This window comes from Xyrauchen texanus, chromosome 5 (assembly GCF_025860055.1).
Source record: "Xyrauchen texanus isolate HMW12.3.18 chromosome 5, RBS_HiC_50CHRs, whole genome shotgun sequence".
In the NCBI taxonomy this organism is placed as follows: domain Eukaryota; kingdom Metazoa; phylum Chordata; class Actinopteri; order Cypriniformes; family Catostomidae; genus Xyrauchen; species Xyrauchen texanus.
This window is the reverse complement of record NC_068280.1, coordinates 53,314,671-53,333,170: the sequence shown is the minus strand read 5'-3', so window position 1 is coordinate 53,333,170 and position 18,500 is coordinate 53,314,671. Positions and strand designations below refer to the sequence as shown.

The 18,500-nt window shown below is 42.1% G+C and overlaps 1 protein-coding gene across 1 annotated transcript in view; it reads left to right on the top strand.

The window, feature by feature from the left end:
* The window catches only part of cenpe (centromere protein E), a 42,403-nt gene that overhangs the window by 9,718 nt on the left and 14,185 nt on the right, over window positions 1–18,500 (top strand). The window contains 27 exon segments of the mRNA XM_052126499.1: window positions 52–171; window positions 287–439; window positions 1,366–1,510; window positions 1,616–1,715; window positions 2,051–2,582; window positions 2,742–2,798; window positions 4,058–4,246; window positions 4,340–4,414; window positions 4,502–4,570; window positions 6,431–6,532; window positions 6,534–6,563; window positions 6,642–6,822; window positions 7,063–7,199; window positions 7,307–7,579; window positions 7,653–7,874; window positions 7,967–8,128; window positions 8,206–8,394; window positions 12,192–12,290; window positions 13,589–13,672; window positions 13,845–14,117; window positions 14,191–14,412; window positions 14,491–14,568; window positions 15,435–15,518; window positions 15,613–15,750; window positions 17,261–17,476; window positions 17,594–17,794; window positions 17,878–18,081. Of these exon segments, the coding sequence (XP_051982459.1) occupies window positions 52–171; window positions 287–439; window positions 1,366–1,510; window positions 1,616–1,715; window positions 2,051–2,582; window positions 2,742–2,798; window positions 4,058–4,246; window positions 4,340–4,414; window positions 4,502–4,570; window positions 6,431–6,532; window positions 6,534–6,563; window positions 6,642–6,822; window positions 7,063–7,199; window positions 7,307–7,579; window positions 7,653–7,874; window positions 7,967–8,128; window positions 8,206–8,394; window positions 12,192–12,290; window positions 13,589–13,672; window positions 13,845–14,117; window positions 14,191–14,412; window positions 14,491–14,568; window positions 15,435–15,518; window positions 15,613–15,750; window positions 17,261–17,476; window positions 17,594–17,794; window positions 17,878–18,081 (4,335 nt within the window).

Here is an 18,500-nt window from a genome sequence, read left to right as displayed (position 1 = left end):
ACATTTGTAGATGTATTGAATTTGACTGTTTTGTTTTTACCACAATTCAAGTTTGCTAGTGCTGCAAAACGCATGAAGAATGACCCTCACGTTACGGAGGTCTCTGATGAAGGAGCTCTCTTGAGAAGATACCGCAATGAGATTGTTGATCTTAAACGACGGCTTCAAGAGGTAAACCTGCAGTTCACATGTTTCTCATCGTTGATTCCGTGACCGACAATCTTTCAGACACTGATTTAAAAAGTCAAACATCTCCTCAAATGATTGTTTTACTCTCATTTCACAGGTTTCCTCTGTCACACAAACAACTGCGACTGAGAGACAGTCACTGTGCCAACTTCTGCAGGAGAAAGATCAGCTCCAGAGAGAGCAGGAGGACAGAATCAAGAACTTGACCAAACTACTAGTTACTGCATCAAATGTTGCAATAATCCCTAAGGTAACAGATCTAATCTTTAAAGTCAGCATGAAATAACATATGACCCTATTCATGCTCTTGATCATATTGTGAACCGTTCATCTGTGCAAGTTATTACGAAGAAAAACGTGTCCGCAATCTTTCATGACTTTCTGTTCATGCTGCCTCTCACATGACTTGATTAGTTTGCCCAAAATTGATAATTCTCATTATTTACTCACCTTGAAGCCGTCTCAGAACCGAAATGAAGATTTTTGTTTTATAAGCCCATTTGAGCTCTGTTTGTCCATACAATGAATGTAAATGAGTGCCATGACACTGCTGGATGTTTGACGTCCAAAAGTCATATTTAGGAAGCGTAAAAGTTACCCAAACGACTCAAGTCGATCAATGAATGTCTTTTGAAGTAAATCGACATGTGTAAGAAACAACTTGATAATTGAAACGTAACTTTTTAAAAATGCTTCCTGCGGAGGTCTGTGTATCTCAGCGAGTATTGCCGCTGACTATCACACCTGGAGTCACGAGTTTGGATTCAGGGCGTGCTGAGTGACTTCAGTCAGGTCTCCTTGGCAACCAAATTGGCCCGGTTGCTAGGGAGGATAGAGTCACATGGGGTAACCTCCTCGTGGTCACTATAATGTGGTTCTCGCTCTCGGTGGGGCGTGTGGTGAGTTGTGCGTGGATGCCGCGGAGAATAGCGTGAAGCCTCCACATGCGCTACGTCTCCATGGTAACACGCCACAAGTCACGTGATAAGATGCACGGATTGACTGTCTCAGACGCGGTGGCAACTGAGATTCGTCCTCCGCCACCCGGATTGAGGCGAGTTACATCAGTTTGCTGGAATAAAATTGGTTGGGAACACCGTTTCATGTTGACTTAACTTTGAAACCCATCGTTGAAGTAATTTTGTCTTTTTGTTTTTTCTTGAAATGTATGAAAAGCTTCCCAAGAGGAGAGTGACGTGGGGTGGGAAGCTGCTGAGGTCTGCTCGTCTTCTAAATGAAGCTCATTGGTCAGGTGACATGAGTTTTGCAGAGCCATATATAAAGAAGAGACGTGCAGACTTCACTCTACAGGACGGAGACGGTAAGAAATCAGTGTTATCAAGTCTGCCAGAAAATGTGGTGACTCTTATTGCCAAAACCTCTAGAAATGGCACTTGCTTGGATATTTACTTCCTTCTGTGTTTAGAAATGGATGAATTTGACAGCCGATTTGATTTCACGGCACTGGATGAACAAAGCGTGGACATGGAGATGAGCAGCATCACTGTCCGCACCTCCTCAGAAGGGTGAGGGCAACTTTATTCTCAGTCGTGCCCATTTGTCAACACGGCAACCTTGTAAATTTCACTAAAATATTTTAGGACCTTTAAGATGTTTTGCATTGTGCATCTATTTGCTGGTTAAACACATTTACCCCCAAATTCTCTACAAACCTGATTAATTTTTGGAATGACATATGACCTAAACATCATCTTGATGTTTGTGACCGTGAAGAAAAGTGTGTATTAGCATTAAAATGTTAATTAGTCCACTCACTAGGTGTGGTGTTTCCCAGACTCGCTCATGAGTGTTCTCTTCCGCATAAATGAATGTTTATTACTTGTGTCTCTTCCCTGTACAGGAGTCAATTTATCGACTCGCCTCGAGCGAGCGAGCTGATGTTGAAGGTGGCGTCTCTAGAGAGTCAGTTGGAGGCAGAGACTCAGAGCAGACAGAGAGCTGAGGAGAGGAGCTCAGAACTCCAGAAGAATGTTTCTGAGCTGGAGAAGAAACTGGAAGCTCAAGTCCAACCATCCGATGAAGAAATGAAGTCGTCCTATGAGCTTCAGATCTCTGAGCTGGAGAAGAAGCTGGAGATGATGGAAGCTCAAGTCCAACCTTCAGGTGAGGAGATGAAGTCATCCTATGAGCTTCAGATCTCTGAGCTGGAGAAGAAGCTGGAGATGATGGAAGCTCAAGTCAAACCTTCAGGCGAGGAGATGAATGGTTGCTATGAGCTGGAGAAACAGATGGTGGCGCTGCAGCATCAGCTACAGACAGAGGCTGAACAGAGACAGATGGCAGAGGAGAAGATCTCATCACTGGAACTGCATGTGGCAGAGCTGGAGAAACCATCTGAAGCCCTTGCACGCTCGCAGCACACCTGTGAACAGGTACATCAGCGGCTGTAGCCTCTAGAATGTTCTTTTGAGGTTTGAGTTGAGTAGTTTGCTCACTCACTGTAATGCTTTTCATCTTTTCTCTCTTTACCGGTTAGGGTTTTTTTATACATGGTGATTTTAAACATTTTCTAAGTGTTGTTTTGTCTGCAGCTGAGGAGAGATCTGGAAGAGGCCATTCAGATCTGTGAGACCGTCGGCTTTGAGAAGGTGAGAGAAAAACCTCATACAAATGTGTAAATTAGGCCTGTTGCGATTATGAAATAATGATTGTGGTTATTTGAGATAACAGCAGTTTATTGTGCACTTCACATCACATTTTAATGCCCAAATAAGGGAATTTTAAGCGCGTATATATAAACTGCATTATTTGAACGGCGAGCGTCTCTGAGCTGCAGTGCTGATGACAACCAGAGCAGCTTGTGTCCGGAAGAGTGCGTGAGGCGCTCTGATGTATACGCCATCAGCAGAGGCTCAAACTCCCACAAAAATACAAACAAATATAAACTTTGATCGTGGACGGCTTCGCTTTAAACGACCGTGGAATGGTGAATAGCGGCTTCATAACAACAGTGTAAATGTACAATTGACCAAAACTAAAGTTGACCAAAAAGTGACATTTGAAGTATTCCGGAAGAGTTTGATATATGAGGATACAAGTTATTAAAGCCTTAAAAAGGAAATCATGTATTCATATTTTATTATTTGATTTATATACAATATGCAAAATGTATTTCTTAAGCTGTAAGAAGCGCACTTTTTTTTTATTTAAATAAACTGATTTATTATCCACTATTCTCCCAATTTGGAAAGCCCAATTCCCACTACTTAGTAGGTCCTCATGGTGGCGCGGTTACTCGCCTCAATCCGGGTGGTAGAGAACGACCGTCAATCCACGCATCTGATCATGTGACTCGTTGTGCATGACACCGCGGAGACTGACAGCATGTGGAGATTCATGCTGCTCTCCACGATCCACACACAACTCACCACATGCCCCATTGAGAGAACCACTAATCACCACCACGAGGAGATTACCCCATGTGACTCTACCCTCCCTAGTAACCGGCCCAATTTGGTTACCCCATGTGACTCTACCCTCCCTAGCAACCGGGACAATTTGGTTGCTAAGGAGACCTGACTGGAGTCACTCAGCACGCCCTGGATTCAAACTCACGACTCCAGGTGTGATAGTCAGCGTCAATACTCGCTGAGATACCCAGACCTCCAAAAAAAGCACAACTTAAAATAAATATGACAATTAATCGTGAAAACCCATAAAGAGACATTTAAATGTCACAGCCCTAAAACAGACAATTATTTGTCATAATCACAATAATTTGTTTCACAATTAATAGTCAGCCAAATTTCATAAACAATGAATATGGGACACATATCTTAGGAAAACTGTCAAAGGTTCTGCGTTTGTGAATCCTGCATATATAATCCTTTTTTTTTTTTTTTGTCAGGATGCCATTATTGCCGAGCGAGACCTGATCAAACACACTCTTGAGCATTTATCAAAAGACCTGGAGACTCTGAAGGAAGAGAACAACTCACTTCAGAAGGATAAAGACACACTTCAGAAAGACATCGAGGAGAGGAAAGATGCTGATGAGTTTGAGAAACTAGAGCAGGAGAGCAAAAGAGAATACGAGGTGAGCGGGACGCATCTCTAATTTACACATTTGTTGTTTGACATATACATGTACTCCTAATTGAATTCTTATTTGACTTCAAATGTCTTCTAGAGAGAATTAGAAGCTGAAATCTCCAGACTGCAGGAAGCTACAAAACAATCGGAGGACACGATTCAGAAGTTGGAGGTCAGTTCACGTTCCCTTTCCTCAGCACTGCTTATCTAAACCCGTGTGCAATACAGCTGTATAAAAGACATGTGGTGTTCTTCATAGGCTGATTTGGTGAAGATGTCATCAGAGCTCAAGAAGAAGACTCAGCTCACCACTGAACTGCAGAGTTTTGTACGTCTCCACACTGATTACAAATCTAAACGGATGTTGTATTAGTTAGTGGTTGAGCGACTATTGTATTATTGTAAATGACTTTGGTTTACTCAATAGTTCATTAAGTTTCAGCTAGTTTTCCACATTGTCTGTTGTTGATTTTGAAACTGACACAAGGGGGAGCCAACACTTCTGTTATCTGGCCAACCGGGTAGGGTGATCAACTGATGCCAATTATTTGATCCAAATATCGGCCATTTAATTGGCCTGTCTGATAAATATGTTGATCACAATAATCATAAAAGGGATGTTCTGGGTTCAATACAATTTAAAGGGACAGTTCACCCAAAAATTAGAATTCTCTCATCATTTACTCACCCTCATGTCATCCCAGATGTGTGTGACTTTCTTCTGCTGAAAACAAATGAAGATTTTTAGAAGAATATTTCAGCTCTGTAGATCCATACAATGCAAGTGAATGGTGACCAGAACTTTGAAGCTTAAAAAAAGCACATATATGCAGCATAAAAGTAATCCATAAGACTCCAGTGTCATTAGAAGAGATATGATGGGTATGGGTGAGAAACACATCAATATTTAAGTCCTTTTTTACTACAAATCTCCACTTTCACTCACAGAACATGAACAGGAAAAAAGGATGAAAATATTGATTGTTTCTCACCCAAAGAGACTGCATCAGCTTCTGATGACATGGATTACACCACTGCAGTCATATGGATTACTTTTATGCAGTATTTATGTCCTTTTTGGTGCTGTAAAGTGCTTGTCACCATTCACATGCATAATATGCCCCAACAGAGCTGAAATATTCTTCTTAAAATATTTTTTGTTCTGCAGAAGAAAGTCAAAAACATCTGGAATGTCATGAAGATGACTAAATAAGAGAATGTCCATTTTTGGGTGAACAGTCCCTTTAAGAAGATTCAACAGCCTTTGTTGCATAATGTTGATTACCACCAAACATTTAAACACTCACCTTTTTAAAAGTATAGACACGAGATAAAAATGTATGCATTCACATGATTTTACAGTGTTTACTGCCTGTCATCATAGTGCCAAATTATAATATTGGATATAACTTTACACTAAGGTTGTTAAACAAATTACATTAAAATCATGTTAACATGATTTATTTTTTTTTTTTGTCTTGTGGCTATACTTTTGAAACATAGTTAAATGTTAATGCTTATGGACTAGCACCATTCACTTCCATTTTTATAAATAAACTAAGGATGAGAGGTCTGTGTATCTCGGCGAGTATTGACGCTGACTGTCACACCTGGAGTCGTGAGTTTGAATCCAGGGCGTGCTGAGTGACTCCAGTCAGGTCTCCTTAGCAACCAAATTGTCCCGGTTGCTAGGGAGGGTAGAGTCACATGGGGTAACCTCTTCAAGGTCGCTATAATGTGGTTCTCGCTCTCAGTGGGGCGTGTGGTGAGTGGATGCCGCGGAGAATAGCGTGAAGCCTCCACACGTGCTACATCTCCATGGTAACGCGCTCAACTCGCATGATAAGATGCACGGATTGACGGTCTGAGACGCGGAGACAACTGAGATTCATCCTCCATCGCCCGGATTGAGGCGAGTCACTACGCCACCACGAGGACTTGGAGCACATTGGGAATTGGCTGTTACAAATTGGGGAGAAAAGGTTGATTTGTGGTAATCAACATTATGCCACAAATGTGGTTGAGGTTAACTTTTATTGAACCTGAAATTATTATTTTATATATATATATATATATATATATATATATATATATATATATATATATATATATATATTAGCTGTTTTTGAAAAGCTGTATTTCTCAACGCTTAGTGACTTTCTTTACATTGTTATATTGCATTATGCAGAGTGGCAAGGATCTTGTCCAGGAAGTGACACAGCTACGGCGTTCTTTAGATGATGCAGAGTGCCTCAGTTTGGAGACGAAGAAAGAATGGGCCTTCCTGCATGAGTGAGAACATTTCCCTTAAAGAGAGAGACGTGAGTACAGTCCAGCTCTCGGAAACATGCTGAGTGTCATTGTTTGGGTCATGTCATGTGACTGAATCTGTGAATCAGGTAACACTGACTGCAGACCATGAGAAGATGGGAAGCGAGGTGAAGACACTTCAAGACAAGCTTGAGCAGGAGAAGTCTCGCTTCAAGAAAATGCAAACGGATCTACAGAAAGAACTAATGGGTGCCTTTGATGAAAACACCAAGTTAACTTCTCTCCTGGATGGAAAGGTCCCAAAAGTAGGTGCACAAGTTTTGGGGCTGATCACATACAGTCTGCTTGGACATCTGTGAACTTGAGGGTAAATTACTTAGTAAATGGGAGTTTTTGTGGATTTATTAAGCAACAATGGCTTTGAAACTTATTTAAGTGTGACTTAAGTGTCCAAATACTTGTGAGGCTACAGTATGTTCCTGGAAGACACTTTCTAAACAAAGTGAGCTAATAAGGCTTTTGATGGCCACCCTCTTTTCTCTCTGACAGATTTGACTGATAATTTTGTGTTGGAGAAAAGCGTTTCTGAATTGGGTAAGGAGCTCGATCAGAGCCGTCAGCGAGAGCGATCTCTACAGAGTGAGGTGGAGGCACTTCCTGCTAAAGTGGATGAACTATTGCAACAGGTGAGAATAACTGTCAGGCCACGTTGCCAAGCTTGTTTGCCCTAAGATGTTCAGAGTTTTGGGGGTTTTGCAAGACTGACTGTCTGTTCTTCATGATTCTTTCTCAGGTGTGTGGTCTGACAGAAGAGCTGTGTTCTGTTAGAGACGAGAGAGATCGTTTGATATCCGCTCAGTCCAGTTTAACCGAGGATCATCAGAGACTGAAAGACGAGACGTCTAAAGCTGAAGATCAGCTGCTGAAGATGGAGAATGATCTGATCGATGCTCAACTGAAGGAAACTGAACTGACAGAGCAGCTCCAGAAGATCCAGACTGATCTACAACACCTCACACAGGAGAACGGCATACTGATGAGATCTTTAGAGGACGCCACACAGAAGGTCCGTTTACTCCATTTACACACACATCACCACAGACAACGAGTGTTTTAACTGTGTTTTGATCACGTGTCAGTCGGTACAGTTGAGTGAAGAGCTCGAGAGTGTCCGTGGAGAGAGAGACGTGCTGCTGTCTGAGAAGACGGAGGACCTTCAGAAAGACCCAGATGAGCTGCAGAATCTACATCACACCATCAGCTCAATAACTGAAGAGAGAGACCAACTCCAGGAGATACTACAGGCCATCAGAGAGGAGAGAGACCAGCTCAAGACAGACATGGAGGAAAACGTTGAGATGGTGAGATTATTTAAGCAGCCAGATGAAACGAGTAGGTCTGTTTGTTTACAAACCCTGAACAAATGTAATCAGATTTATTGTATTCACTTCAGATGATTGAGAGTCAATCAGAACTGAGAGATGCTCAGGAGAAGGTGAAGGACCTTCAGAGTAAAATACACAATCTGGAATCCCAGAGAGCTAAAATGGACGGCCAGCATGATGATGACCAGAGAAGCGATAAAGATGGACAGCTGGAGAAGCTACAAGATCAGGTACTTTGAAAACCATTCTGGAGGTCAACTGTTAAAATGAGAACCGTATTGGGAGTTTAACCCTTTTATGTTTGCAGATAAAACAGTTGGAGGAGCAGCTTGGTGCTGCTGCTGTTGAGAAGGACCATCTGCTGTCAGAGAGATCTGAGCATCTTGAAGCTCTAGAGAGGATCCAGATGAGCATCATGTCATTAACAGAGGAGAGAGATCAGCTTCATGAGAGACTACAGCAGCTTGAAACACATCTGGATGAGAAGAGTGAGATGGTATGAGAGAGGAGAAATATTGGCATGTTAATGTTCTCTGTGCTGATGAATCTTTTACCACACTGAGATATGTAGTATGGGTAGTTCAGACAGACAGAGGTGATCCTCAAGTTAAATCTTAAGTAACAGCACTAAACTACGTTAATCAGGGTCTAATCTTACACTAGAACTATATTCTGCTGTCGTGATATCCCAATTTTCCTTTGAATGTCAGTGTGCACTTTATTTGCTGTATGGAGCCACAGCTCTTTCAGGGTTCCTACGCATCCTGGAAAACATGGAATATGTTCAAAAACATGGTAACGATCAGGACTCGTGATGGGTGTCAAATACACATTTTTATCATTGTGTTTGCCGGCAGCTGCATGTTGTGAAGCGAAGTCAACAGTTGACTCATGAAATGAGCCCTGTACCGTACATTCTCTGCTTTGCTCCGATTAAAAGTATCGATATAGTGAAAATATGAATTTTACTTTCTAATATTGCGGTTTTGTTATCGAACACATTTGAGTTGTAAACCTTAGATAACATTCGGCGATCAGACTGCTGATTTCTTTTTTTAAATAAGTTCACAACCTGAGGTGGTAGCGTGGTGATGTGGCCTTTACACCACAGGATGTGAATTTATTTTAGTAATATTTTTTTTTATCCCCTTTTCTCCCCAATGTTGGAATTCCCAATACTTAGTAGGTCCTTGTGGTGGCGCAGTAACTCGCCTCACTCCGGGTGGTGGAGGACAAGTGTCATTTGCCTCCGCTTCTGAGACTGTCAATTGGCGCATCTGATCATGTGACTCGTTGTGCGTGACACCGCGGAGACTCACAGCATGTGGAGGCTCATGCTACTCTCCACGATCCACACACAACTCACCACACGCCCCATTGAGAGAACCACTAATCACCACCACGAGGAGGTTACCCCATGTGACTCTACCCTCCCTAGCAACTGGCCCAATTTGGTTACCCCATGTGACTCTACCCTCCCTAGCAACCGGGACAATTTGGTTGCTAAGGAGACCTGGCTAGGAGACCTGCGTCAGTACTCGCTGAGATACCCAGACCCCCGTGAATTCATTTTCAATAATAATTGAACTATCCAAGTCCGCTTATACCGGGGTTACCACATGTAGGGCCCTATGATTCTGCAATGTGGAAAACTGTTGCAATCATTGAATCCAGTCATAAAAATGGCATTAGCTACATGTCTATAACGCGGAATGTCTTGGAATTTGTAAAAAATTGGGACAAAAAAATATTTGAATGCACCATTTAAAAAAATTACAATTGCGATTTATGTCCTAGTGGGTTTTTTTGTTGTTGTTTTTTTTTATGCAAAAGGCTGCAATTTTTATTAAATATATTATCTGCATGTGCTGTGTGATGAATTCAGAATAAATAACCATAATATACATCATGACCTGTATTTTGCTCAACTATTACACCGATTGGGCAAATAAAATGTCCTGTAAAATTGTGGGAACTGTCTTTGTTAGCCTGCCATTAAAGTCACAGCTGCGCAGACGCCGTTTTAAGCGGGCTTGATTGAAGGATTAGCCAATGGCTTTCAGCTGGAAATATTTGGGGTTTATATTAGAACTATTTGCTTTGAGTGTCTGTTGGCTTTAGATATTAAATGTAGGGATTGGCAATTTCTAGTCGTGTACTCTAACCCATAAAAACCAGTAATCAATGTAACATGTAAATGGAGAACAGTTTTAGGCTTTTCTTTAGGGGAAACAAAAGAAATGAACCATACACATTAATTAAAAAAGTATGAAAATGTAAAAATAATAGTAAAAAAATGTTTGTGCTCTCCCGGAGCTTACATGGAAACCAATACTGACGGCAGTAGGGTAATGCACTGTGGAGAGCAGAGCAGGCCGAGCAGCGATTGTGCAGAGCGAGTCTAGGATTGACACCTGGAGCAAATTGTCCCATGCAGCTGTTGGTGATTGCGGTGTTGCCAGGCGGGGATAAAGTCGAGAGAGCGAGAGATGCAATGAATCTGTGTGCTTGTATGGAGCTGAAAGGACCTTGTTAATGTGTGTTCGTGCTGCTGAAAAGCAGTCTTTGTTACGCTGAAAAGTGTTGACAATAAAGTGTCTTGCGTTGGATGTTTGACAGTCTCCGTCTCCTTACATGTATATTTAGAAACTCTGAATCTACATAAAAACTATCCCATTTTTTTTTTATCATTTCACATGTTGTTATTCAGAAAAACAAGTGGTAATAGTTTGCTTTTGTGTTCAGAGGTTTCATTTAAATACACACATACTGCTCTAAGCTTCTCGTACTCTCTAACATAAAAGCTGATCCTCGTCCGTTGGGTTGCATGACTCCAACAACAACTGAATTCAATGAGAATCAAAATATTACACGTTTTGCTAGTGCTACAGTTGGCTTTCCTTTCAAAAGCACAGATGCCCTAATATCATCATCTCACATCCAACAGCTCGACGACTCTCGTGATATTTGTGTGTGTTTTTAATGGTCGAATAGCCTGCTGCAGAACGAGTACTCGATTAGTCAAGTGCTAGTGAACATCCCTAATTATATGCATGAATGTTTTCAATTCAGTGTCAATAATCACCACATTTCTCTCTTACAAAACGAATCAATGGTGACGGCCCCACGTTAGCAGAATATAACAATGTACAGTATTGTGGAAATAACTGGTTAATTTCTTGCGATTCATGCAACATTAGATAATATTAGTGCAAGATCATTTAAAGGGATATTCTAGACTATTTTCAACCTGACGTCTGTGGACTGCACCGGTGACATTGTTGATTGTCCCTTAAGCTGCGTACACACTGTGAGCGACATCGCACGCGCCAGAGACTCCATCCCATTCATTTTCAATGAGAGCACAGCGACTTCCGGCGACACGAGCTGTCGCGACCGTTGGCGACCTAGATGTGGGCGTGTCCAGCGACACGACAAAGTTGAGACAAGTTCAACTTTGTTCAAATGAAGAGCGACTAGCGGAAGCGACAGCCAATAGGAGGGAAGACGGGAGAGCTCACGTGATCCTTATCTCTCTGTCTCAGCTCCTGCAGTAACGGAAAGATGGATGAAAGGCTAATTCTTGCTGTTAGCAATTTTCCAGTGCTCTATGATATGGATATGGTATATCCAGCCGCAGCTCCTGAACCAGCCGGTGGTACTCGCCATGCTGACTCAGAGATTTAATGGTTTTGTGGACACAGACAGAGCGGCGTTTGCGTTTCCGCCGCAGATAAACAGCCGCTATGGCAAACAGCACGCCTTGTTTCTCATTCATCTTTGATATAACGCATTTTATGTACTGATTCCACTTATATTTACTCTTTTCCCTCCAAAATGTTTGTTTTTAGCGGCAAGAAAAGCGATTTTGCTGTCAAGAGCAATGGAATGACATCCGTGAATGTCATTTATAAACGTTACTAGGCAACCAGTAGTGGGAACACCCACTAGCGACTTCACCGCCAGCCACTGGCGACCTGCAGCGACAAAGTCTCTGGCAGTGTGAACGCAGCTTCAGTGTGTATGAACAAACAGGAACCACATGTACATGCACAATAGCCTCATGATTGTATTTACGGTGTATTAGTCCGAGTCTAAGGCCATGTCTACGCTAATACAATTTTGTTGGAGAACTCAGTTTCCTTGCATCATTGCTTTCAAAAGTATGCCGTAATGAGAGCATTTGAAACGCTGAACTTTTGTGTGAATGTGTGTTAGTGTGGATATGGCCTAAGAAGAGATGGAGCCTACCGTGGTAAATTGTTTTTAATGGAATCTTTTTTTTGTTTTTAGATGCTGCCGGCTGAGTCCGAGTTGAAAGAACAGCAGCAGCAGCATTTGATCTCACAACGACATGATTCAACAGAGCAGAATGACGCTCCATTTCAACAGGTGAGTGACAACGACTTTATTGCTTGTGTGCATTTATTAGTGGTGATTTTAATTCATTTCAGTCACTCGATTCTTTTCTGTTCACAAAAAGATTTATTCACTGCCCATATCCTGAAGGTACAACGTTTGTGCATGCTGATGGCGCCAAATGACTTGTCTAATTATCCCTTATTACAATTCTACTAAGAGACTTCAGAAATGCAGAGTGTTAAAGGTTCATAAGCGTTCCCCCACAAATGACAACAAAGCATATCTATTGTTCTGAACTACTGAGCATGATTTTTATCAAACTATACAAAAAAGAATCGCAATATTAGCCTAAAAATAAGTTTCAATAATGTCCGTATGTCATTGTAATGTGTGGTCATCACTCATAATTCATCCAGCCCCTTTTCTTGTTGAACAAGATTGATGGTGGTACGAATGTCATGCAGATCCTCCTCTCGGTCAGCAGATCATCGTTCATGATGATTTCGGATTTAGTTTACCAGTACATTCGGTTCATTCACGTCATGAACGAATTGACCGACCAGTTCAGTTAAGGGGTGTATTTGTTCAGTGGGTCCAACCAATGATATGCTCCTTCACAGCCCACTCTTTAATGCTATTGGCTCACGCTAAAGTCAAAGGAAAACAAGTGGAATTAGCATGTTAAATGTACGAAGACAAAAAATAGTTTAACCCATAACTGTTTTTCACCACAAATGGCAGGTCTTATTTTCCCTAGGCTTAATTATTACCAACACACAGAAAAATTAAGAAAAGCCTAAATATCTCAGTGTGCATCAAAGCACAACATTTCCATCTGTAATTCATGTCATTTTTACACATTCATAAATTTGGGATGTTTTAAGATTGGCTATAAACTTGTCTGAAGTGCATTTCTCCTTGTCGAATGCCGAACTGAACGAACACTCCTCCTCTCATTCAGTCGTCCAGCAGACCTGCTTTCACGAGTCGCAAAGGAGTTTATCATTCAGTTCGTTTACGAATCGCCTCATTGCATTCAGAATCAAATTACCGACTAGTTCAGTGAAGGGGCGTATTCGTTCAGCGAATGATACTCCTTCACAGCGTGCACTCGAATGCTATTGGCTCATGCTATAGTCAGTCTTTACAGGGATGAAAAGCAGCAGAGGTCATTGGCTCAGAAAGGGAGAGACTTCAGTAAACAGAAAATATGAGTCCGTGTATGGAGGTGAACGAGACAGATTCGTTCACAAACTGAACATCACTAACATGAATGCATGTGTTTGTGTGGTATAATCACTCTGGAGATGGTCTAATGTATTACGCAGATCCAGACACTGAAGGAAGAGCTTGAGACTTTGACAGAGGAGAAAAATCATCTCTCATTAAACCTTCAAGAAACATCTCAACAGGTGCGCCAACTGACTCTAGCAAAGCTGCTTAAACTAATAGTTTACCTAAAATTATAATTCTCTCATCATTGACTCAACCTAACAAACAAAGATATGTTGTGTGAATATATGAATGGTTGCTTTGCCGTGCCATTAAGCTGTATGCTGTCTGTTCTTCATGATTCTTTCTCAGGTGTGTGGTCTGACAGAAGAGCTGTGTTCTGTTAGAGACGAGAGAGATCGTTTGATATCCGCTCAGTCCAGTTTAACCGAGGATCATCAGAGACTGAAAGACGAGACGTCTAAAGCCGAAGATCAGCTGCTGAAGATGGAGAATGATCTGATTGATGCTCAACTGAAGGAAACTGAACTGACAGAGCAGCTCCAGAAGATCCAGACTGATCTACAACACCTCACACAGGAGAACGGCACACTGATGAGATCTTTAGAGGACGCCACACAGAAGGTCCGTTTACTCCATTTACACACACATCACCACAGACAACGAGTGTTTTAACTGTGTTTTGATCACGTGTCAGTCGGTACAGTTGAGTGAAGAGCTCGAGAGTGTCTGTGGAGAGAGAGACGTGCTGCTGTCTGAGAAGACGGAGGACCTTCAGAAAGACCCAGATGAGCTGCAGAATCTACATCACACCATCAGCTCAATAACTGAAGAGAGAGACCAACTCCAGGAGATACTACAGGCCATCAGAGAGGAGAGAGACCAGCTCAAGACAGACCTTGAAGAGAGCAATGGGATGGTAAATGATCAGTTTAGCTGTAGAGTTATATTATAGAATTGAAATGTGTCAAAGGTATAAAAGAAGTGTGTTTCTCAGCTAATGCAGGTACAGCATGAACACATCAGTCCACAGCTGCAGACTGACAGAACACAAGATGATGAGCTGCTGCTGCAGGTGTGTTACGTTCAATGTTTATATCAAATATAAATAATGTTTTTATGTATATTTTCTTTTGGGTGAATTTTGGAAAAACCATTGCAATATTGCAACGCTGGGCATCTGTTGTGGTAGTCCCGGATACGTTGACGTTGTGTCATACAATTCTGGGTGCCCACACACCGCTACAACAATTTTCTCATCCATTTTTCCTGATTTCTTCTACTACTACATAAACATTACAGGTCAAATACTTTGAAAATTACCACATTTGGGGCCTGGGTTGCTCTGCGAGTTGATGCTGACTATCACACCTGGAGTCGCGAGTTTGAATCCAGGGCGTGCTGAGTGACTCCAGTCAGGTCTCCTTAGCAACCAAATTGGCCCGGTTGCTAGGGAGGGTAGAGTCACATGGGGTAACCTCCTCGTGGTCACTATAATGTGGTTCTCGCTCTCGGTGGGGCGTGTGGTGAGTTGAGCGTGGATGCTGCGGAGAATAGCGTGAAGCCTCCACACACGCTGTGTCTCCATGGTAACACGCTCAAGTCACGTGATAAGATGCGCAGATTGACTGTCTCAGACGCAGAGGCAACTGAGATTCGTCCTCCACCACCCAGATTGAGGCGAGTCACTACGCCACCACGAGGACTCAGAGCGCATTGGGAATTGGGCGTTCCACATTGGGGAGAAAATGGGAGATGACTACATTTGTTAGCAATTGCAGCTAGCAGTGACTTGTGTGTGCAAACTGTGATGGTTAATATGCATTTTTATTTCCCCCATCAAAACTATTGTGACAGTTTGGAGTAGTTTTTACACATAATCATTAGATGAACACATACTGCTCATGAGTTTTTGTTATATTATATAATTGTCTCTCACAGATAAAGCAGCTTAAAGATGAGCTGAATGGAGTTAATGAAGAGAAGCTGCAGTTAAAATCAGACCTACAGGAGAACATTGAAATGGTGAGTTTGTTGTGGAAATGTTTCCCGTCTTACTGAAGAGTTTTCTACTGTTGTTTTTGAAGGGAACATCATTTGAAATGTTTCTTGTATGCAGATGATTGAACTTCAAGAGGAGTTGAGAGGCGCTCTTGAGAAGGTGAAAGATCTGCAGAACACAATACTGGAGCTGGAGTCCAAACACCAGAACTCTGAAAAGACATCCCTACACCAGATCCAAGATCTTCAGGATCAGGTATTTGACTGGTCATTTACTGTTTTTCAAAGAAAACATGAATGTGCTTCAATGCCCTGTTCCTTGTGGAGTCTGAAATGTATGTGTAGGGCTGGGTAAAACATTTTAACACTGTCCACGCACGTTAATGGCGCATACATACCAACCCGGACTCTGAGCGCAGCTGTGCTTCTGTTTAGTACATAATGAGAGATGGAATAGAACTGCTGTACTATTACGTTCACACCTCAGCGGAATGTGGCCCAGATCTGGTTCTTCACTCACACGTGACAATTGGATGATCGTGTGATCTGCCAAAAGTGCTTTGAATCTGACATTTTCAAATCCGATCTGGGCCACTATCGTATGTGGAATTAAATCGTGTGATGTTGTGCCTTCGGTGTGCACAGCCGGGTCAGATTTAATGTGACTTTTACAATCAACATTTGACGCTTGATTTCCAGCATATATGCGCCTGTCAGGCCTATATTTATAAACTTAAGTGCGAGTCATATCTGTCTAGTTAATGCTTTAAGTTTCTTTTTAAGGAAAGAAAATAAAAGTTTAGGCTTACACCGTTGGGTTCAGCGACTCCTTCGTCTTGCACGTTAAACATGCGTATGAAAAGATACAGATGTAGATTCATAACAGCGCTCTTTGCTGGTCACTCGCTCGGAAAACAGTTTCTATATTTCTCAAACTGTATCAAGACCAGTAAATGAGTACTTTCATGTCACATTTCATTTTGCTTTTTTTTTCAAATTCTGAATGTTTACTTGAATACTTCAAGCTTCTGTGTTGTAGGCCCATCTCGATTATTAAATAATCGTCTGATCGCGGTTATTTGATCTAACCTCATATTTTACTGTCCAGATAAGGGAATGAATGGTGCATTAAGTGTCTCGTTCAATTGAACTCATGGACCGCACGGAGTACAACTCCTGAAGAGCACGTGAAGATTAACCGCTGAACCAGAAGCATTGTGACGTACCTGATGTCTGCAGAGGTTCACACCAAACTCACACGAAAATATAAACGAGGAATTTAGTGAATGCAAAGCGTCGGATTATAACGATCGTGCATGTGCTGTTCTGGTTGGCTGAGTTCCAACAACAACAGTGTAAATGCAAAATGGACCAAGACTACAGTTGACCAAAAAAGAGAGACCGATATTTTAAGTATTTAGGAATATGTTGATATTTAAAATATTATTTGTAATGTCATTTATTCATATTTAAGCGTGATTTCCTTTTTATGAAGCACACACACCTGTGAAAGGCCTAATGCTGCGTTTCCATTGGCGCAGAAGAATTCCGCTCAAAGCCGCTCACAACGCTAGGGAACAGCTTACTCCGTGCCTCTGTCAATCCCACAATCCACCTCGGGAGTGTGGCGTCAGCTTCCATCGGAATGAATTTAAAGCGCTCGTTCGGCTTTGCTAACATCGTGCCAGTGGAAATGTGCGGTGATGTTAAAGTACTCGATGCATTCAAGAAATTCGTGAGCTGTTTATTCTTAACTTTTGTCACAGATGAAGCTATTGCAAGAGGAGCTGGCGAGTGTTTGTAGCGAGCGACAGCGTCTTCTGTCTGAGAGGAACATGAGTTCCCTCGATGAGACCGCAACGAAGATGAAGGCCGACATCACTTCTCTAACAGAGGACAGAGACCAGCTCCAGGAGATTCTGCAAGGTATCAGAGAGGAGCGAGAGCAGCTGAGGAGACACCTGGAGGAGAAAGAGGAGATGGTAAGAGGTTTGAAGAGGAAGATTTGTTCTTGAGGTTCAAGAAGTTGAAACATATGCTGGTTGATGGTCCAAGATGCCAATATAAGAGTATGACCCACATTCTGGAACCCCTCGCAGATGGAGCAGATCAGAGAAAAGCTTCAGTCCGCTTGTGCTGAGAGAGACCATCTATCATCTGAGAGGAGCAGAGAGATGGAGGAAATGAACTCCAGAATGAGCTTAGTGACTGAGGAGAGAGATCAGCTCCTGGAGACTCTACAAGGACTTGAAGAAGAGCGGGAGAAGCTTATGACAGATCAGCAGCTGCAGGATGAGACGGTGAGATCCTTTTCAGTTTAGAGCTTATTTCTATCTGTTTATATGTAAACAATGCCACGTCACGGTTCTGTCCTGATTTCCAGTTGTCCCAGTTGAGGGAACAGCTGCAGTCTGTCTGTGCTGAAAGAGATCATCTGCTGTGTGAGAAGAGCATGAGTGATCTGGAGGACATGCAGACAAGCCTTGCCAACATCAGTGAGGAGAGACAGCAGCTCCTGGAGATACTGCAGACTAACAGACAGGAGAAGAACCTGCTGAGGAAAGACCTGGATGAGAAAGAGGAGCTGGTGAGTGACTTGAGTAAAATATATAAATATATATCTCATTAAGCCATATGATATAGATATGTGTAATAAACATACCGATAGTTATTGACCATCAGTTCTCTCCTCCGTTGAATCTGGTCTAGCATGTGTACGCATTCAGATTCCAACATGGTGCATTCAGTTACAACACACACTGAAGAACCAGTGCTGGTTTGGTGTCAGTGACATCAACATTTCATATTTGCATCTGGACATGAACCCAGGCTAGATTCATGCTTTTGAAGAGGGGTAGACTATTAGTGAATAACAACTTGGCTTTCAGTTTATCGCCGCCTGTTTGGCGGCTGGCCAATTCCCACTAATTAGGAAGTCCTCGTGATGGCGTGGTTACCTCAATCCACACCCTGGATTCGAACTCACAATTCCAGGTGTTTACAACA